Below are 20,061 nucleotides of genomic sequence, written 5' to 3'. Positions count from 1 at the left end.
ATTAAATTCCTTTTGAACGGTGATCATATTTAAAGTCGTATTTAGTGTAGGCTTAAATGAACAAGATATATAATTCATATTAATTCAAAATGTGTGACTAACAGCATTGAAACAGTTTTGTGTGCAATGCATTTAGGTTATTACAAGCCCTGTCTGATACATCACATATGGCTTGATCATTCCATTCAATGTGATTTTTGCTATTGAGCGAGCCAATACCACTTCACACATGAATCCAGTTCACACATGAATCAGTGTGCATTTAAAGTAATACATATATTTTTTAAATACTTACATTTGGGTGAATATGGATTAGCAGGGCTAGCTGGCTATGATGAAATCTGATACTGTGTTTTTCAGTTCCTCAAGTGTTTTGAACTAATGTCACCCTCTCATTGCTGGGTCACATTGCTCCAAGTAATAATGCATATCTTTCCTAAACATGATTTCCCAAGCCAAGGCATGGTGCCAGAACCAGGACTGCAGAGCCAATGGCGGGTATTTTAAGTGACCCCTGCATTGTTATGTAATGTTAAGCTAAGGGGTCCTGTGAGTGAGTGACTGGCCTACACTTAGGCACGCGGAGCACTTGGTAGTGAGAAAGTTAGCCTGCTGACATGCTTTGTGCACAGAACTCCCCAACAGGGTTCAAAGTAGGTTTGAACTTCCTTCACTGCATGCCATTTTGTTCGGTTTATTCTGACACCCAGAGTAAACATATCCATGGCCTTCAGTGGGTCATTTGTTCCACAGGGCTCACTGGTATACCCAGAGATAAATAGCTATTAATCATGGGTCTTATCAATCTGCTGCTCTCTGAACTACAGTTGTATAAGTGTCAAATGTCGCCTGTTTGTTATTGTAACATGCCTGATGTACATACCAAATGAGGTGAAATTCCACTGCAAATCCTTTGACAATATGAAAGGCTCTGAATGGGTTGTAAGGTGAATTAATGTTGTGAAATGTTAATGGAATATAACATTCAAATGTATTCAAGGGTGTCTTGAATTTGCCTTTTTGGAACATACTTCATTTTCGCTGTTACTCAAGCATGCAGATGATCATCTGGTGATGATCATAACATTTACATATAGATTACAATTAGTTCAATGTGCACACTGGCCATACGTTAATACGTTATTTACAATCCTTAGACTTAAACCATGGCAGAAATAGCATAGTCTGAATACCAAACAGTCATCCTAATACTTTTAAATGTCTGAGAGCCAAACATTAAAGGGACCATGTGTGCAGAGCATATTTTGTTCACTGTTGTAAATTCCTCAATGCATAAATTGTATTAAACAGTCTAACCCAATAGGTTTTCTCTTTCTTCAACATGACATTAAAAGACACCCTTCCCTCTATATTAGGGCATATACACACACCTCCACAATATGCCAAAGAAAATCATTATAATAATTGGTGCCAAAACCCATATATGCCTACATGAGAAAATGCAGACACATTTAACGTTCCCAAGGGATTCTACCCTCTGCAATATACTGCATCAAAAATATACATTTAGCCGTTACAATACTACATGAAAACGCATTATAACATGAAACTGAGCCAGAGCTGCTGTCTGTAAGAAAAGGCAGACTCTTTTGAGTGTCTGCTTCGATGAAGAGCAGACACGTCGGGTGAATAGACTCCAGTGTGCGCTACCCTCGCTTCTGCGCTGCATCACGGCAGCAGTGCGCTTCGACGACACGGAGACTGTGTAGAGACAACCTGCACTGACGGCAGCCCCACGGAGACTCCACACACACGCCAGCCAGTGTTTACGTTAGGGCCGATGCCGCGTCTTGAGTTTGTTGTTCCATTATGTAATGCTATGACTGTCTCGAGTTAAATGACTGACTGGAACTAGTAGACTAGGTTCTGTTGTCGAGAAATCTAAACATGGTCTTTGTGTTAAATCCAAAAAGCCAGGGGATACTGATGTGCATCGAAAGGAGAATAGCCTATATTTTATATGTGAACATTCAAAAGTTGGAAAAAAAAGTGCTGCTAACCAACTTGAACTACTTACAATATTATCACATGCATCAACAAATTGTAGAAAACCAAACACCAGAAATGTTACCGTCACTATTTATTAATGTCCATCGTTGTGCACAGAAGCTGAAACCATTCACACTAAAGTATAGTTGAGAATAAAAGCAGTATGGAACATACAAGGTAAAACACACTGATGAACCTCAATCAGGCCTTTTTCGGACTTAGTTGGCAGACGTGTTAATTTGATTGAAGAGTTTATCCTTGATAACTTGAGACATCAGGCCATGAATTGCTTCAATGGTGGTCTTACAGCTAAGAAAAATGAAAGAGAAAAGTAAGAATTTAGTGCATTTAATTCTTGATAAATTACATATATATATACACATTTACATTTAGTCATTTAAACAGTATTAACAGTATCAACAATACGGTCTAGCCAATCAATGTATTTGTACACCGGAACAAAATAGACATATTAGAGAATGGTGTCATAAGCAAGCACCTCCTGAAATTATTCATAATTTTACCTTCCGTCCTATTTACATTTAGTCATTTAGCAGACGCTCTTATCCAGAGCAACTTACAGTAAGTACAGGGACATTCTCCCCGAGGCAAGTAGGGTGAAGTGCCTTGCCCAAGGGCACAACGTCATTTGGCACAGCCGGGAATCGAACCAGCAACTTTCTGATTACTAGCCCAATTCCCTAACCGCTCAGCCACCTGACTCCCCATTTATTAATGCATTATTGCTCTACCTGTCTCGTGTAGCTTTGGCCAGTTTGTCCTCTGACTTCCTGTCATGTGTGTCCAGCCCCAGCATGAAGCTTCCTCTCCCAAGCTGAGCCTCTGACTGTTCCAGCTTCTCTGACAGATCGAACACCTGGCCTGTAGTGTAGTCCGAATTCTGGACACATACACAAAAAATGTATGCACAATTTCACATGTAAATAAACAATCCTTAAAAAATAAAAAATAAAATGTAACGCTACCGCAAAAACTTTCATTAAATTGTAACAAAAATGTCCAAGTTGCTATGGGCTTAAATAGTAAGCCCCGTCACTGAAAAAGGAGCTCTGTAGACAGTTTACCCAAGGTGAGGCGAGGTTTTCCATGGACAAGGTAATTAAGACACAATGACACAGGGGCATTGCAGCAACTGACAAAGCCCTTCGCCATTGGAGCGGCTCATTCTTGACATCTAGTCAATTCATCTTCATCCACAATTCTTGAGCTCTCTGTTTGGATAGTCTGCTACCTATTTAGACTGTGTAGCCAAGCTCGGGAGAGAGCGACAGCGCTCCACAATGGGAATCCATAAGGGGCTTTCAATCTTTAAAAGCTATTGGTGACAAGGGAGATGATCCATGGTGAACCAGAGCAGAATCTGTATCACTATTTAGAAAACACAGCTTTTCTGTCGGAAGGTTTGAATGATGGCCACTTTCATTAATTACCATCATTTCTTCCATCCACCACTGGGATGTGCATACAACATATTTAAATATATTAGGAAAAAAAAACATGATGTGTAAACTAGCCAGATGTGTAAAACAGCAAAGAATGGAAGGATTGTAAACATACCGTCAGGAGACTTGAAGAGCTCAGGGTATTAACCCAGTATTTATTCCAAAGGAGCTCAAGTAATTTTCGATCTAGTGAGGACTTGAAATAAGTGACTTCCAAGGCATAATACCTATAAAAAAAGACAAAAAGAACGTAATTAGACTTCACAAATTATGAATTTTCTATTTTGTAAGTTCAGTAATTTAATGAAACAGGTCATGTTAAAGTTAGATGTCAGATGAGAAGTAATAGTTTAATTGCCTGAAAATGTAGGTTCACATGAACTGCAAAAAATATCTTCAATGTATTTGTTCTAAAGAAATAGGAAAACTGAAGATGTAGACTTACTGTTTGCAGTGCACGCCGAAATCTTCAATCTTGTTCAGTGGAATAGTCTGATACTCGGAAGGTCCCTCATCTGGAGGCTTGTAACCCTGGAAACACACCAAACATACAAGCAAAGGGTTTACAATGGAGAGGAAAATGCATAACAATAGCTTTATGAAAAATAAATAACATTTGACTCGAATTATCTATAATTTGCTAACTATAACCAGTATGCTGTATTGTATATGTATAGTTTAAAATGGTATATAAATCAGCAACAACAAAACATATATATACATAATTTCCCAAACGAATAAACACAATATTTGGACTATATGAGGGTTGAAGTTTCTTTCTTACCTTTGGGTAGGTTCTGAAGGCGCCAAGATTGACTTTTCCTGCAGATATGGTTCGAGTGGGGTCGATCTATGCGAGAGAAACACAGTAAAATAGAAAAAGACATTCAGGGGTCAGGAAACCTCCAGAGACCACCCCAAGCTGGCCACCAAGAGATATTTTTTCCCCTTACCGCGGCTGCCAGTGCTCTTAAAGAAAACACTTAATTATACTTCGCCCAAGGGCACTTTGGGTCAGCAGAACCAATGAACTGTAAATACTATATACAGTTACAAAAGGCAAATATTTGTCTGTTCTTCATGGTAGTCTACTACCATACATCAAAAACCACTGAAGATGATGCCTAAACCTGATTACACCCTTCTCAGTTTCTCAGGCATGAACTTGTGCCCTCAGGTATTATAAAGAAACAAATGCCCTACTAGTACATGTGTAAGGACATCTTAATAGGAGGCAAGGAAATGTGAAATGTGCCGCGTCCACAGCAGAAAACTCTAAGAGCGGTAATTCCTTGAACTCACCACAACTGCCACAAAAGGCTCCTGGAACTGCTGGTTAAGCATCTGAGTGCTGACATCAATACCAGACAGCCAGCATCCGTAACCAGGGTGACTGTGGTACCAGCCTATAGCGTTCTCCAGCCTACCCACCTGATCGGGGACAAAGGGTTTGTCAGTTCCAAGGTCAATGCAATATCATAATGTCAGTGCAATGGTAACAGTGAGCAGCACTATGCGAATATATGTCGTCTATCCTACAGACTTGTGATAACATTGCTTTCTTGTATTGGTCTGATGAGAGCTCTCAGATAACTACCACACATAACTGCTACCCTGGTGAAAGGTCTTAGGTCTAGCTTTCTCCTTGTAAACAACTGAGGCCAATTTGCAACGGTCACCATCATCAGCATACCTGTTTGGCATTCTCAATGTAGGCAGCCATGTACTCATACGCTGCAGCCTGAGCGTTGACTCTGGTCTCTGTGCCCTCCACGGGCAAGGCAAAGCTGTCCATGATGTTCATGGTTTCACCATCCACCTTCCCCAACATCAGCCCCATCACCTCTAGGTTACCCCCTGACCTGGCGTGCATAACCATCTTCAAAAGGGCCAGAGCTGAGATCTTGCAGTACTTGAAATAATGGTGACTGTTCGACAAAGACAGAAGATAAACACACATGACACCACTGTTTGACGGATTTGTGATATTGTTAACTTTGAATATCATATTATACGGTACAGCTGAACCGAACCCACAACACTGTCATTTCGACCAAGTTTCACGTGACAAAGACTGGTAAACAAAACACGGCTAACTAGATAATGAGGTAGCCCTTCACTAGTTAGCAACCTAGCTAGCTAGCTGTGTAGCTACATGACTTGTCTCGTTGCAAGAAATAAAATATTAGCATTCATATATCTACCTCATTAGATTCATAGGTTGCCTCAACCCTTACAATGTCTAACTTACTCTTTTGTCCACGGTTTAGCAGCAAGGATTTCTTGCTGTTGCTTTTTGTCATATTTGTAGATTTCATCTATACTCTGAACTTCCTGCATGCTATTGGCGAGCTCCCATGTTTTCTGTGCAATGCTAGTCCCTGCCATTTTCACGACAACAAACGGGTCGTCGTTACTACAATACAAAGCAGTCTTTCAGTGCCAACTAATAAATACGCGATTAAAGGCTCAGTATTTCACAGAACATAATACTAAAACAAAAACGTTTCTTGCTTGAAGTAGTATCCACTCGCTCAGATTATGGGAGCCATGACAGTAGCTGGATTATACCAATTACAGTAATGAGGAGGAGATTCAAGATTCCAGTGCGATGATTTAAAAAATTATGGCGTGAGTCTTGAACAATTGGTTGAATTTAGTCATTTTATAATACTTATATATAACATAATGTCAAAATGAAGATATGGAGATGTGGATCTGATAGTTTGACCCTATCAAATATATGGTTTAGCCCTGACAGAAAGCTAATGGTAGTGACCAAAGAGTGTCTGATGATAGAAGATTGCCCTCTGGTGGTGAATTTGTAGTGCGCTAGCTAGATAATATTTTCTAGTGGCCAAAGATCTTGCTTTTTGTGTTCAAGTAATATTCAGTACACAGGTTGAACACTGAGTCAAGCACACCTGGAGAAACCCTTTTGTCATCCAGCTACCAGCCAAGAAAAACGAAGAAAAGATTGAAAATAAAGTCTCGTGAACTTTGTAACATCGTGGTATTGGAGAAACTTTCTCCACTGCACAGCTGATTCTAGTTAGGTTACTTTGGCTAGTAGTCTACCTGTTGACAGTCGATTGTTTGTGAATTGCAAGAGAAAGACATGGTGAGATTATGCTGGGAAACGTTCATTCTGTCATTTTACTATTTCTCTATTCAGAACGGTGATCCTCGTTAACCGTTTGTGCTAGCTAACTAGACTAGCTAGCTTTGCATTGCATGTGTTGTGGTTGCCATAACAACGGGGTGATGCCGTCCCCAATTCAGCTTGGTCGTTAACATTTTATAGCTGCACTCGCCCCTTTTCTATTGTTTTTAATTGTCTTCGACTTGATCGAATGATTAATGTATCTGTATATTTATCTCATGCAAGTTACAAATGGAAAACCGTGGATATTTTGTATTGGACCAGCGGGAGAAAGTGGCCAAGGACAGCGAGCGTTTGGAAAATGATCCACCTTACATGGAAATCAAGGTGTGTTACATTGAGTGTACATTCTGTTGTCTTGGCCTAAATATCCTTTTAGTTAGGCAGATTGAATAGTTTTTTCATTTTTAACAGACAAAGGCTGACCCAAAGGACGACGTTGTTTTAACTGACACAAGAGCAACATGGAAGAAGATTTCTAAACCTGTCAGGGGTAATGATACCATTTATTGTGTATTTATTGTATGTCGTGGTGGAATGTGTGTTAATGATGGTGTTTTTTTTTCAGAAGATAACTCAGGGCTTAGTTGGCAGCTTGGAGCAGAATATGAGATGAAGAAACAGAGACTGCAACAGGAGCTTCGTCTGGAATTCAGGAATTATGCTTCTCAGGTCTGGTTAAAAAACTGTGAGATGTAACTGTGTAAATGGGATTTGAAAGTATCATACGCTTTGGATAAAAGCGTCTGCTATGTGAATACAGTATTAATATATCATCATTGTATCAGCAACAACTTGTAGTAATTAAAGCATGAGGGACATGTTTATTATTGAAGAAAAACAAATGGTTGATGGACCATATTCCTATTCTGATCGTAGGACAAGGATTTAAATGTTGGAGAGCCAGGCCCACAACCTCAATACCTTTCACTCCCCATTGGAGAAAGGAGATCTGCAAAGGTAGTATGTATGTTCTGTGTGTTTGTATGTGTCCTGTGTGTGTGTGTTTGTTTGCATCATACCTGTAGTAGAACTAGACGTAGGGCTCTGTTGCCATGCCCAGGCTCCCTGATCAACACACACAGCAGACAGGAGTGGGACCTTTCACCTTGGCACTTGACTCGACTTGCTTGTGACAACATCAGTGGTGATATAGTGCCTGTATTTTTGATTGCGGAACACTTCCCACAGCAACCAGTTTTGTTGACTGTTTTTTTTGGGAGCGAACTAAAAGCTGCAACAAATCTTCTGTGGGTTTTCTTTTAGAACAGACTGAGAGATGAGAGAAACACAGAATACAACGACTTTCTCAAAAGAGCAGCTGGACAGGGAAACATAAAAAGGACATCTGTTACTCAGGTAAGATGGCTGGCAGACAAGTTCAATTGGTCACCCTGCTGGGCTGCAGGAGTTAGCAGTAGTGACAAACTGTCATTCAAAGTCTCTGTTTTTGCCACAGGTGCCAGCCTCTGAGGCTGTTTGTTTTGAGGCTCCAGCCTCTCCCTCACCCTTCCCAGAGGCCCAGCCTAAACTACAGTCAAGCCGCAGGGAGCACAACCTTTCCAGGAGAGATGCTGCCACTTTGACTGAAAGAGGCAGGGCAAGGGGAGTAAGAGGGTCCCGTTCTGGGGCTGGAACACGGGCAGGGGCTTGGGGTGCGGCCCCTCAAGGGAGGAGGCGCTGGGATACCCACAGAGCAGAGGAGTCCCTGGAGGACTGGGAGAGAAGGAGAAGACAGAGAGGGCGCAGGGAGGAGTACAGCTCCACGGAGGAGTCATACACAGACGAGGAGGAGGAGGAGCAGGAGGAGTTCCTGTACAGGAGGAGACCCAGGCAGAGCAAGGAGTCTCACTACACTGGGAGGAGAGAGAGGAGGATCAATCACAAGCCTGAGAGGTGCCCTGATCCCCTATCACTCAACCAACCACTGTCCAATGTACTCACTGTGCTTTCATTTCATTGAATGATTCTTTGAAGGCCACCTTGGTGGCCCAGTTGTTGTTGATTTTTTTTTTTTTAAATAGTCTAGCGGAATAATCTTTTTGTTTCTCTTCTTGATAGAATTGTACGAGAGCAGAGAGAGGTGAAGCGTGTTGATCGCGAGGAGGATAAAAGAGCAGAGATCAGGAAGGCACTGTCAGCGACATCAAACCACAAGTACTGGCCCTCAGCTATTAACCTGATTAGACCAGATTAGTCCAAGCTATGCAAGGACAGGAAGGCAATCATTTCATTAGAGTTGTGATTTAGGAACCATATAAATGCTCACTATTGATCATGTTTTGTATTGATTGGAGAGGTTTCTAAGGGGAGCTGTAAGAGGACAGGATTTGTTTATAGTTCCGGACAAGTTGATTTATAGCATCACAGCAAATATGTTTAATTTGTTGCGTTTCATTGTTTCAGTCTGATCCAATTTATTTCCTTGTAAATGGAGTACTCCTCAAATAAGCATTCCTGTTAAACGCTTGTGAGGCCGGGCTTTGTTCAGCACAGGCACTCACCCACTGCAATCCCATCAGTGAGGCTGCATCGATCAGTCAGGATGAGGCTCTGCTCTTGTTTTCTGGGTCACTGGGAGAGTGCATTCCGACATCCCTGTTAGCATGGATGTGAGGTGCTGATGCAGTCAGACCCGGGGTGTGGCTGAAAGAGGCTTGATAGATTAGGAGTGTGCTTTATGAGGTGGACCCATTGATTTGGATGAACCACAGACGTAGGACCTGACTCTGACTGTGTCCATCTGTTCTGTAGACTGGAGATGCCTGCATCCATGAGGGTCTCTGAGAGATCCAGGTCTGCAGCCAACAAGGATAAGGCTGAGTTTGCTACCGGACTCATGATCGGTAGGACCTGCACAAGCCGTGCTTTTGCATCTGCCCGTTTCATTAGCACATGTGGTCAGATATACAGTACCACAGATAACGTGACGAGTACTAGTCAGACACATGCGTGGCGGGGGAACTTGACTGTAGATCTAGCAGATCTAGATCTAGAGTCAACATTATAGATCTTGTTTTTGTGTGACGTTCTGCAGGGGTGGCCGAGGGGGATTTGGCCACCCAGCGGAGGAAGGATCGCTACAGACAGGATCTGCTGGAGCAGATGGCCGAACAACAGAGGAACAAGAAGAAGTGAGACCACATGCACCTCTGACCGCAGGGCGCCTCTCACTGGTCTGAAGTGACCGAGGATGGGGCTTTTGGAAACTATTTACGGTTAAACTGTGTATTAAAGGTCCGAGGATAGTGTCTGAGAAAAGATTACTTCTTTTCAGGGAGAAGGAGCTTGAGCTGAGAGTTGCAGCCACAGGGGCTATTGATCCAGAGAAACAGGTACAACTATCTGTGAACAAAAGCTTTGGTTCTTTGAGGATAATTGAATGTTGAATTTTTGTTTGATGCACACTAATGCACGATAATTTGTCTTCTTGCGTTTGTTCCAGCATGTGAAGGTAAATTATGCGAGTTGTAAATTGTGTGTGCAACGTAAACAACTTTGCGTTGGTTTATTAGGGTTTTTAATTTGTGATCTCACAAAATTATATATCACATTCAATTGTATATAATTGCATGGATCTGCCCCATTTACATGAACTTTTTATTAACCACCTTGGATGACATTATTTCTTTTTCCATCACTTTTCCAGCCTGATCGCATTAAGCAGTTTGGGGCTGTGAATCGGGACTACGAGAGCAGGAGGCCGGACATCCCCTACAGACCGGGGGTAGGCCTGGACGCCCTGGGGACTAACCACAACCCCAGGCCCAGGGAGGAGAAGCCATCTCTGGGCAGAGCCGATAGGGGGCCCCCTGAGAAGCCCCGGGTCGCCTTCCCTCCCCCTTCGGTGGACTACAGCGCAGCCCTGGGCCAGTTGGCCGCAGGGGCAGCAGTGGGCTCCAGCCTGGGCATGGGTGTTCCAGGGGTTGCCCCTCCCAACCACAACTTCCACATGGGCCTCTCCAGTACCCTCGGAGAGATGGTCGCCCCAAGGTACGGTTATGTCACATTTGATTGATTTGTTTATGTAACGGTCCTGCCAGTCCTTCTCAAGGCTTGTGTTCACATTGTGTGTGCTTTTTCTGTTTTGTTTCCTAGAATCGCTGGCGTACCTCCCCCCCTGCCTCCCTCTCTAACCAACACCTACAGGACTCCGTATGATGAGGCGTACTATTACTATGGAGCCAGAAACCCCCTGGACCCCAGTCTGTCTTACTGTAAGTACATCTACCCTGTTATTATTACTAGCCCCATTGACTTTGCCAAAGACACAGAGCAGGAAAGGGATTTAACCACAAGAGCTTTTCAATTATGTGTTTATTTTGGTCTCAGTTCTTTCTAAATGAGACTGATTCATCATAGACAGGCTGTTCCCAGTGATTTACTTTCTTCAGATTGGCTCCATGCTATCTGGTCACTCCATCATCTGATGTGAGTAATCCACATGGCCTGACCGCCCCGGAGCGGTCCTGGTTGGGTCATTACCATCCGTTATAAAGCCAATATTTGAGCAGATCAGTGGCCAGCGGGACTTGGCAAGTCCACGCAGGCTTCTCATATGACCCAGCTGAGCTCTTCCATGAGGCTGAAGGAACAGGCGGCTTATTGGAACCAAGTTCCGCTGACCCACATGGAACCAACCGTGTCCACAATGTCTCAGAGAAATCTGTCTGTCTGGCTCCAAGAGCTCCACATATTCACTCAATGTTTTGTTTTGGGTGTAATCATTTGCTAAATGGGTGATGTATGACAGGATCTATTCTTCATTGATTGGGTCATTTGTCCTCCTTATGTTTCCCACCAGATGAGCCCCCAGGGGGAGGTGTCCACCCCATGGTCTACCCCCACATGCCCCCTGGGGGACCTCCGCCCCCTGGACCCCCTGTCCGCCCTGGGTGGGTCTCCTTCTGAGTGTCCTTATTGAAATGGGCCTTTTAATTGTTGATAAAGAAACCGTTGATTACTTTTGCTTTATTTGAAGATGGATCATGCAGTGTTATTGCCACAAGGGGGCGCTCATGGCAAGCAGTGGGGTTGCTGCTGATATACAGGACTGTATGCTGCTTATATTTACACAGGTGTGTTTAACTCTCTCTCTTTCTCTCACTCACTCTTCATCATTTTCTCTCTCTTCTTTCTCTGTCTCTGTCTCTCTCTCTCTCTCTTTCTCTCTCTCTTTCTGTGTGCACTCAGAGTCCCTGGCCAGCATGGTGCAGCGTTCCCAGGGCTGGGCGTTGGCATGGTTCCAGGAGAGAGGTCCCATCAGTCCAAGGAGAACCTGCTAAGTTACCAGGAAGCACTCAGACAACAGGTACACAGTGACTCCTCCATCAGGAGTGAAACACTGCAGAGGTCATCCCAACCCGGCACACCCCGTCACGCTTGGTAGATCTCTCCCACCAGTTGGCTGGGAGACGTCTTCCTTGTCCCCTGCTCTGCCATGCTGCTGTGTGGGCTGAATGCCACAGACGAATCTGTTAGCAGCGCTCCAATTTATGTGATAGAAGACTCTAGGGGAAAGTCCGCCCCCATGTCCTTAACTCACCCCTATCTCTCTCTCTCTCTCTCTCTCTCTCTGTCTCTGTCTCTCTCTGTCTCTCTCTGTCTCTCTGTCTCTCTCTGTCTCTGTCTCTCTGTCTCTCTCTGTCTCTCTCTGTCTCTGTCTCTCTCTGCCAACTGGGTGGATTTGCAGCCGGCTGAAACTCTCCTCTCTCTGCAGCCCTGCTTTAGGCCAGTTGAGTAATGCAGTATTCTATTGAAATGAATTGAATCTCACATCAAAGCCAGTTAGCATTTCAGAACCGTCAGTTAAGTCAGGAGAGGACTGGTGTTGGGACGGAGAGAAATGAGGCAGGCTACAAGGCTGGCTGATTTGAGATGCTAATGATGGTTTTGGTCAGGGTGCTTTCCCCTGGTCCCAGAGCAACAGGAAGCGTTGAGTCAGAGTAGTGACAGACTAGCAGTGACAGGCAGCAGTGGCATCAGCATAACCACAAGGTGAAGGAGAATAGAGTGAGAGTAGGGACATTAAAAAGGCACAAAACGATCTCACTCCTACTCTATTATAAATATGGAGCAACAGACTGACCCTCTCATCTTTCTAAAGCTTGATATTCTGTTAGTAGTGTAGTTATCGGATTTTTTCCCTTCCAACCACAGTCGAATGTTAACGCTCCAGAACTCAGTCAGACTCCTTCTTCATGATAATGTGGACCCTGAGTGGTCCCTCCGTGTCGCTCCTCCCTGCTCAGATCCAGGAGAGAGAGGAGCGGAAGAGACGGGACCGGGAGGAGAAGGACCGCTACGACACCAAGCTGGAGGCCGAGATGAAGGCCTACGACCCCTGGGGCCGGGGCGGGGCGGGGGCCCCTCTGAGGGACACCACGGGGAACCTCATCAGTAATTCCTGCATTAACTCAGCCATTCATTATTACATCCACTCAGTTTGCTTATCAAGCGTTTCCTTACGGTATCCAGTGGATATAGTATTAGTCCATGCTCATTCTAAGACCAGAATGCATGCTCAGCTGAATCTATCTCCCTAAAGTCTTTAGTAGTGAAGTTGGATCTGAGAGACTGGGTTTCCCTGTTGCTGATTCAGCTGTCTCCGTGTCTCCAGGTGATCTGCATCGCATGCACAGGACCAATGAGGAGGCGTACATCAACCCAGAGTCCAGGACCAGGAGGCTTGCTCAGATCCCCCTGGGGAGGTGCCACCCCTCCCCCAGAACGGAGGCCCCCTCGGCCCACACGGTGTCAGGTAGACCAGCCCTCTCCTCCTCCTAGATCCACCGTGACGGCTCCTAACACAACAACAACAACACACATGGTAGCCCAGGCTCGCGCTGTGTGCAGCTTGTGTGTCCTATCTGTGCTTGTGGATCTATGTCCTCTGGTGAGCTGTGTGACTGTTTCTCTCTCCGTCCCTTCAGGATCCTCCTTGGCCCAGCCGTCACAGTTTGCCCGCGGCAACATGTTCACCGACAAGCCCACAGCACAGCAGATTCATGACCAGGACACCTACAAGGACTTCCTGCAGAAGCAGGTGGGTGCCTCCTTCCGTTCCGAGGAACGAGCCCTCGGGCACAGGCTCGAGGGGGATTCTAAACCCTCCCCAAGGCATGCTGGGGGAACGGCGTTAGCTAGCGCAGACTGGGTGGCAACAGCCCAAAGTGTCTGAACCAAGGCTTGCTGTTGCTTTTGCTGCTCTTGAGCACTGGTACGGACGATGTGCTCGATATGATAGCAGGGGAAGAAAACAGAAGGTGTGTTTTGGCGTCCAGATCGAGGAGAAGAGGCACAAGGAGGCGGAGTCCAGGGAGCGGACCAGGAGGGAGGAGGAGCAGGAGGAGAGGAGGCTGGCGGAGCAGAGGGCTCTCATGCAGCAGGAGTACGAGGTGGAGCAGCAGAAGAAGAAACTCAAGGAGATGGAGGTGTGGAACGCCTCATAAACACCCTGCTTTGACAAACACACTAGTTAACATTTGATACGTGTGACATGAAATGGGCTTCGATAGCAAGCTTGCGGCTGCGTTTTGCAGCACAGTGCGAAGAACGAGGAGCTGATTCGCCAGGCGGAGGAGCGCCGCAGAGAGGCAGAGAGGGGGAGGAGGGAGGAGGAAGAGAGGGAGGCTCTCAGACTGCAGCACGAGAGGCAGAGCAAGCAGGCCAGCCTGGCTCAGGTGAGCTGATGCAGAGAGCTGGAGAGCACGACAGAACCTCTCCTTTTGCGTTGAGATTGAGCCCTCTGAACCAGAGTTATTCTGTTTGTTTGTTTACATCCAGAGAGTGCCGTCCCCTCCCATACCTGCCCTGCAGAAGAAACAGAGCAAGCAGCACCCCCCTAGACCCCCCTCCTCTGTCAGCCAGCTCTCCTCAAGGACTGTGTCTGTGAGTGTAGACCCCCCACACACACACACACACACACACACACAAGCTTGGAAACCGGTCCTGATTCAATCTTTCCTCAGGCACGTTCAATATCAGCCTCACACTCTCCACCAGTGCCTGCCCGACGAAACCATCTCCGAGCCACAGGTAAGAGCACTGACTCTTGGATGAATCCTCAGCCTTTAGCATCAAATCAGTCATGCAAAAAGTAAACATCTTGTCTATGATCTTTCTCGCTCGCTCCACCTCTCTCTCTCAGAAGAGCAGCCGGGGGTGATCAGCGAGTTGTCAGTCATGCGCAGAAGACTGCTGAGCGAGCAGAGGAGACTGGAAGACCAGCTGGAGCAGAAAGTCAGGGCGGAGCCAGACACGCCCCCCCCCTCCAGGTAGCAGCCCAGACACACACCCCCCCCCTCCAGGTAGCAGTCTAGACACGCCCCCCCCTCCAGGTAGCAGTCTAGACACGCCCCCCCCCTCCAGGTAGCAGCCTTCCCCTCCTAAACACCACCAGTATCCCTCGCTACATCCTATCACTACACACAATTACAGTATCACTATTTGTAATTGTATACAGGTACATATTCACGGTGGAGCGAATGGAACATGCTCTGCCTGTGTGGGGGCTTTGCTGAGTTAGTAAGCAGCTTACTCAGAACGCTCCATGCTTGGGGTTCTGTTAAAAGAGCTCAGCTGTGCTTGAACATCTATGAACCAGGTGCTGTGTCTGTATTCTCCCTCAGCTCCCAGACCACAACAATACACTGTAATCCCCCACACAACCAAAGCCCTGGGTTTAGACCTTGACGGGCGTGTAATTGTTTATGCAACACTGATAAATGTGCATGTACAGCAATGGTGCCAATAAAGGTTTGGCTGTGAGGAATATAATACATGTCAGAGTGTGTATACCTGCCAGGAGGATTTGGAGGGACTGGCGTGTCCCTTGATGTCTCTCTCCCCCTCCAGACACAGAGGGCGCCCCCCTGTGGACATATTTGACATGGCGCGCCTGAGAGCCCAGGTGTCCCAGAGAGCCACGTCTGGGGCTGCACCTGCCGTCGCCCACGGCAACATGCAGAACATCAGAGAGTTCAACCAGCTCAAGTACCGCGGTGAGAGAGTCCCTCAACGCATCCTCCACCACATCCATACTGCTGCACCCCCCTCCCTCCTCCCAGCGCCTGCACAGCAGACACAGCCATCGCTGCACATGTACTCCTTTAGATTTGATTTATATTTATTTGGGATAATCTAGTGGTTGGTACATCTCTTTTGATGCGTCCGAGTGAACTGGAAGGTTTCCGTTCCGTCCCGGTGATAGAATTATGGCTGGTCAACAGAGAGCCAGAGGCTCTTCTTGCTTGGTCCTCGCTGGCTGGGGCCTGATGAGGTCATGATGTAGTGACTCATCCTAGCAGGACTCGCCAGGGATGATTTGGCAGCAGTGTCGACAGAGGAGAGAGAAGAGAGGGAAAAGGAGAGACTGAGAGTGTGAGATAGATGAGAGAGAGATGGAGTTAATAAAACCACATTTATTACAACTGACACGCAGGTAACGCATGCAAGTGGAAGCCGACCAGCCAATTCACAAGGTTATATGCTGTCCTCCCTCAGCCAGGGTATCTACCTGTCTCAGCTGTCTTGTGTGTTGAGGGAATCTTAACACCTCAGGGTGAGACCCCACACAGGCTCCAACGCAACCAAATACACAAGCCTTATTTACATCGAAGTGGGTCTGTAATGGTGTTGGGTTAGGGGAGGAGGTGGACATGTCACCCTCCAATCAGAGCCTGAGATTGGACTGCCACTCAGGCGTGGCCCTGAGCAGGTCCAGGAGCAGCCAGGCACCTGGGCTGTGTCTCCTGAACAGCAGTCTCTCCCCCTCCTCCTGGGCTGTGTCTCCTGAACAGTCTCTCCCCCTCTCCTCCTGGGCTGTGTCTCCTGAACAGTCTCTCCCCCTCTCCTCCACCCTCATACAGACCGAGGTTAGAGGCTTCAGTCCACACCTCTCATCCGTGGCCAGGTAGAAAGATTGCAGAGAGAAGGAAGCTGTTGAAGGGGAGAGAAAGAGACGCACCTCTCGTCCCCAGCCCCCCCAGCCCCTGCGCCCCCCAGCCCCTGGGCTAGCTGTAGAACCACAACGACCGACTTCAGAGTTGCTTAGTCATCATGGTGCGGTGTCGTTTCAGACTTTGTTCTGCGCGGAGGGGGGGTATTGAAAACCAGAGGATTCTTTCCACAGGGATTAGAACCTCTCCTACCATATAAAGTCAGCGTCGACCATCAATTCAATCTAGGCCACAGTGGACCTGATGCTCTGACTCCCTGGCTTCACTTCTCCTTCCCTCATCGTCATGGGCGCCGGCTAATAGAAGCTTGGCTGAGTGGCCGCTGATATGGGCTTGTGTGTGTCCATCTGTAACCCTGTCGCCGTAGCATCCTGCATCCCATAATTATAGCCTCGTCGTGTGTTCATCCAGGGAATGAGGTGTGTGTGTGTGTGTCCTAGACAGCGCGTCCCGTGAGGAGGTGCGTCACGTGTACCCAGACCCCCCCGGTGACGAGCGCAGCCTGGACATCCAGCAGCAGGCTCTCCTCAGGGAGCAGCAGCGCACCCTCCGGACCCTGAGACGGAGGGGGGGGGACGGTCAGTGTGGCACACACACACACACAGGCAGACACACACACACAGGCAGACACACACACACACACAGGCAGACACACACACACACAGGCAGACACACACACACACAGGCAGACACACACACACAGGCAGACACACACACACACAGGCAGACACACACACACACACAGGCAGACACACACACACACAGGCAGACATGCACTCAACACCTTCCAGTCCACAGCAGCCCTTTACATTGCTGTCTCTGTTCTGTGGTGCCTGACTCGTTCCTACTCCTCCATCATCCCCAGACGTCTTCGAGCAGCCTGAAGAGAGACAGAAAGTTCACCAGCTGGTGAGTTTGTCCACATGTACACCTCTGTGGCGTACGGTGATGTCATTTCCTATCATCTCCCAGGATGAATACTAGAACTAGCTGGCTCTGTTCTGTCTGCGCTCAACCTGTGTTCTACCTCCGTTCTACCCGTGTTCTACTTGGGTTCTCGTTTCCAGAGGGAGAAGCCTGGCCACAGCTACAACCGCCTGAGAGCTCAGGGTTCTGACAGCGCTTTGATCGGTGAGCCTCGTCATACATGATCTTTGCAAACACGTTTGGTTCCTAACGTCTGGGACAGGACAGCTTGTCTTCGAGGATGATGATAGAATGAGAGGAAGGACATGGCTCTGACCCGTACAGCTTTGTACGGGTCTTTGCTCTAGAGAATGCTGTACTGGACTGTACCTGCAATGGTTAAAAAAGAAAAAAAAGGCTTGGTTGTAGAAATAGTTATTCACACACACACACACGCGCGCCACACACACACACAGCAGGACGCGGTACTGCAGCAGAAAAGCCATTCTGAGCCTGGGTGGGGGGGGGGGGGGGAGCCCACACCAGGAGCCCACACCAGCTGCAGGGGGGCCATTAAGCCCCCAGCCAGACACAGCCACTGGACCACAGGAAGGGAATGCTCTGTTCTGTAAACAGCAGCTGTAGAATAAGCACGAGGGGTTAGCTCAGGTCTGGAGGAGCTCCCCCGATGTGACGCGCTCCTGATTCATGAGTTCTGGTCCCTCCTCAGACTGGCCCGAAGGTAAGACGGCCCCAGTTCCGGTCCATTCTGCCCAGTCATCCCGTCAGGCCTCAGCCCAGGACAGGGCCAGGGCCAGGGACAGGAGGCCTGCAAGGAGGGGACCCTTCCAGGATGTAAGACGAGATGTCTCGAGAGTTCTAAGGGGCCTTCTGTTTTTTCCCAGTAACAAGTCCTACTTCCAAGGGTCTTGATAGAAATGTTTCCTTGTTGCGTTGCAGTTTTACTAGTACTGTACTATAGAGAGGAGGGTGTTTATGTGTGGGTGCTGCGTGGTCCTCCAGGAGCTGGGAGCTCCAGATCTCAGAGGTGAGAGGTACGACCACCAGACAGACGCCCAGTCCCTGAACTCCATCACCAGCCTGGACATCCCAGGCGTCAGGGTCCACAACCAGGCCCGCATCACAAGACTGGACCACCTGGATGACAACAACTGGGGAACAGGTGAGAGAAGACAGGAAGTGATGTCATCTCTAGAGGAAGCGACTCCACCTTACCTAATCTCCATTGTATAGTGTGTGGTAGAAGGCAGCATGGAGGAAGACCTCAGGACCAGTTCATTGACATCATCTGAGAATGCTAACTTCCATGTTACGGCCTCTTGAGGTTGGGAACATCTTATCTCCTCTGTGCGCCTGTGTGACTGCTGTATCTCTCTGGTTTCCAGGGGGGCTGTCAGGTGACAACGGGGACAACTTCTCTCTGCGATCTTCCCCCTACACCCCTCACAGGCGTGTCTCCGAGGAGACGGTTGCCACGGAGGCCTGGCTGCGGCCCGGCACGTCGGACACGGTGACGTGTGGGATGGCGGGTGGTAACCGTAGAGACCGGCCGTCCCTGGACCAGGAGTGGGACGGGCCATCCACCTATCACGGCTGACCTCTGATGTTCACCCCCTCCTCTGCTGTTGTGGTGGCCAGCGTGTGACCTGAGCCTCTCAGAACCAGATCTCCTGCTGTACGCCGGGAAGAGAGGAAAAGATAGAGATGAAAGTGTGTTTATGGCCATCATTTGCATAAGACCTTGTTTTCAATAACCGCCTATTTTCCCTGAGTTGAGTGGTGGTATGGAAATTATATATGCCCTTGGTTTCAAAACAAAAGATGTATATTTTTTAATTAAGTGTATACCATTTTACAAAAGACCACGTAGCAGTCTTAGGACTGATAGAGGAATACACGTCCTTGAGATTGAGCAGTTTTACTCCATTTGTAGCATTTTTCTGTAGTTGTGTGTGTGTGTGTGTGTGTGTGTGTTTGTGTGTGTTTGTTTGTGTGTGAAATGTAATCTGTACCAGAGCTGAGATCAGAGAGACGAGGTTCACCCAGCAGCTGGGCTGAAGCAGGGTGAGCAGGAACAGGCCGCATCAGTCAGTGTGTGCTGGGCTCAGGGTACGACAGAGACAAATAACCACCCCGCTCTGGGCTGAAGCCCGTCTGTGTGAACTAGCTGCCCAACAGACTGAGCAGGATAGAGGCAGAAAAGCTAATCAAATAAGCTGGTCTCTCAATGTATACAAGGGTGTTGCATTTCAGAGTGAATATGTACTTAAGATTTGCGGAATGTGAGCCTAATATTGAGATATGTAGTCCCAAGAAAAATGTGCAATAATGATATATATATATATTTTAAAAACTATAATAAAATTATTTTATAATTTACAAAACAGATTTGAGATGTTTGTTGTTGAAGAGTTTGATAAGTCTGTTTCCTTCCCACTCTTTCTGCTGGTGTCACCTGTCACCCAGCCACCAGCCTTTCATCTCATCACTCAGAATTTCAAAGGAGATAAGAGAAATAATCAATCGGCACTAAAATAAA

General features: G+C 47.1%; 2 protein-coding genes across 2 annotated transcripts; one reads left to right on the top strand and one right to left on the bottom strand.

Moving 5' to 3' along the window:
- Window positions 1–2,084: 2,084 nt before the first annotated feature.
- Window positions 2,085–6,047, bottom strand: cops5 (COP9 signalosome subunit 5). Its single transcript, XM_062479763.1, has 8 exons — window positions 5,725–6,047; window positions 5,167–5,401; window positions 4,776–4,904; window positions 4,258–4,323; window positions 3,919–4,004; window positions 3,589–3,700; window positions 2,763–2,911; window positions 2,085–2,319 (listed from the first exon to the last, which is right to left on the bottom strand). The coding sequence occupies exons 1-8, from the start codon at window positions 5,859–5,861 to the stop codon at window positions 2,229–2,231; spliced, it is 1,005 nt and encodes a 334-aa protein (XP_062335747.1). The 5' UTR covers window positions 5,862–6,047; the 3' UTR covers window positions 2,085–2,228.
- A 220-nt stretch (window positions 6,048–6,267) lies between these two features.
- LOC134035369 (centrosome and spindle pole-associated protein 1) lies at window positions 6,268–19,896 on the top strand. The gene is made up of 30 exons (XM_062480364.1): window positions 6,268–6,594; window positions 6,862–6,963; window positions 7,051–7,129; window positions 7,205–7,308; window positions 7,516–7,596; window positions 7,903–7,995; window positions 8,096–8,532; window positions 8,698–8,793; window positions 9,391–9,482; window positions 9,674–9,770; window positions 9,914–9,971; window positions 10,286–10,629; window positions 10,735–10,853; window positions 11,441–11,531; window positions 11,830–11,947; window positions 12,888–13,035; window positions 13,256–13,396; window positions 13,569–13,681; window positions 13,920–14,069; window positions 14,178–14,318; window positions 14,422–14,526; window positions 14,607–14,673; window positions 14,786–14,912; window positions 15,493–15,638; window positions 17,036–17,173; window positions 17,461–17,504; window positions 17,663–17,726; window positions 18,232–18,356; window positions 18,525–18,684; window positions 18,908–19,896. The coding sequence occupies exons 1-30, from the start codon at window positions 6,592–6,594 to the stop codon at window positions 19,117–19,119; spliced, it is 3,795 nt and encodes a 1,264-aa protein (XP_062336348.1). The 5' UTR covers window positions 6,268–6,591; the 3' UTR covers window positions 19,120–19,896.
- Window positions 19,897–20,061: the final 165 nt, after the last annotated feature.

Source organism: Osmerus eperlanus, chromosome 15 (genome assembly GCF_963692335.1).
Source record: "Osmerus eperlanus chromosome 15, fOsmEpe2.1, whole genome shotgun sequence".
Lineage (NCBI taxonomy): Eukaryota > Metazoa > Chordata > Actinopteri > Osmeriformes > Osmeridae > Osmerus > Osmerus eperlanus.
Note: the sequence above shows the minus strand (reverse complement) of the source record. Positions and strands in the feature narration are given on the sequence as shown.

Excerpts from the sequence above, each read along its gene's own strand:
- LOC134035369 (XM_062480364.1), top strand. Across the intron at positions 17,505-17,662 it reads GACAGAAAGTTCACCAGCTG|AGGGAGAAGCCTGGCCACAG; the intron begins GTGAGTTTGTCC and ends TCTCGTTTCCAG. Across the intron at positions 18,685-18,907 it reads TGACAACAACTGGGGAACAG|GGGGGCTGTCAGGTGACAAC; the intron begins GTGAGAGAAGAC and ends TCTGGTTTCCAG.
- cops5 (XM_062479763.1), bottom strand. The coding sequence starts at position 5,861 with ATGGCAGGGACTAGCATTGCACAGAAAACATGGGAGCTCGCCAATAGC. Across the intron at positions 5,402-5,724 it reads GCTAAACCGTGGACAAAAGA|TCACCATTATTTCAAGTACT; the intron begins GTAAGTTAGACA and ends TTTGTCGAACAG. Across the intron at positions 2,912-3,588 it reads GCTCTTCAAGTCTCCTGACG|AATTCGGACTACACTACAGG; the intron begins GTATGTTTACAA and ends GTATGTGTCCAG.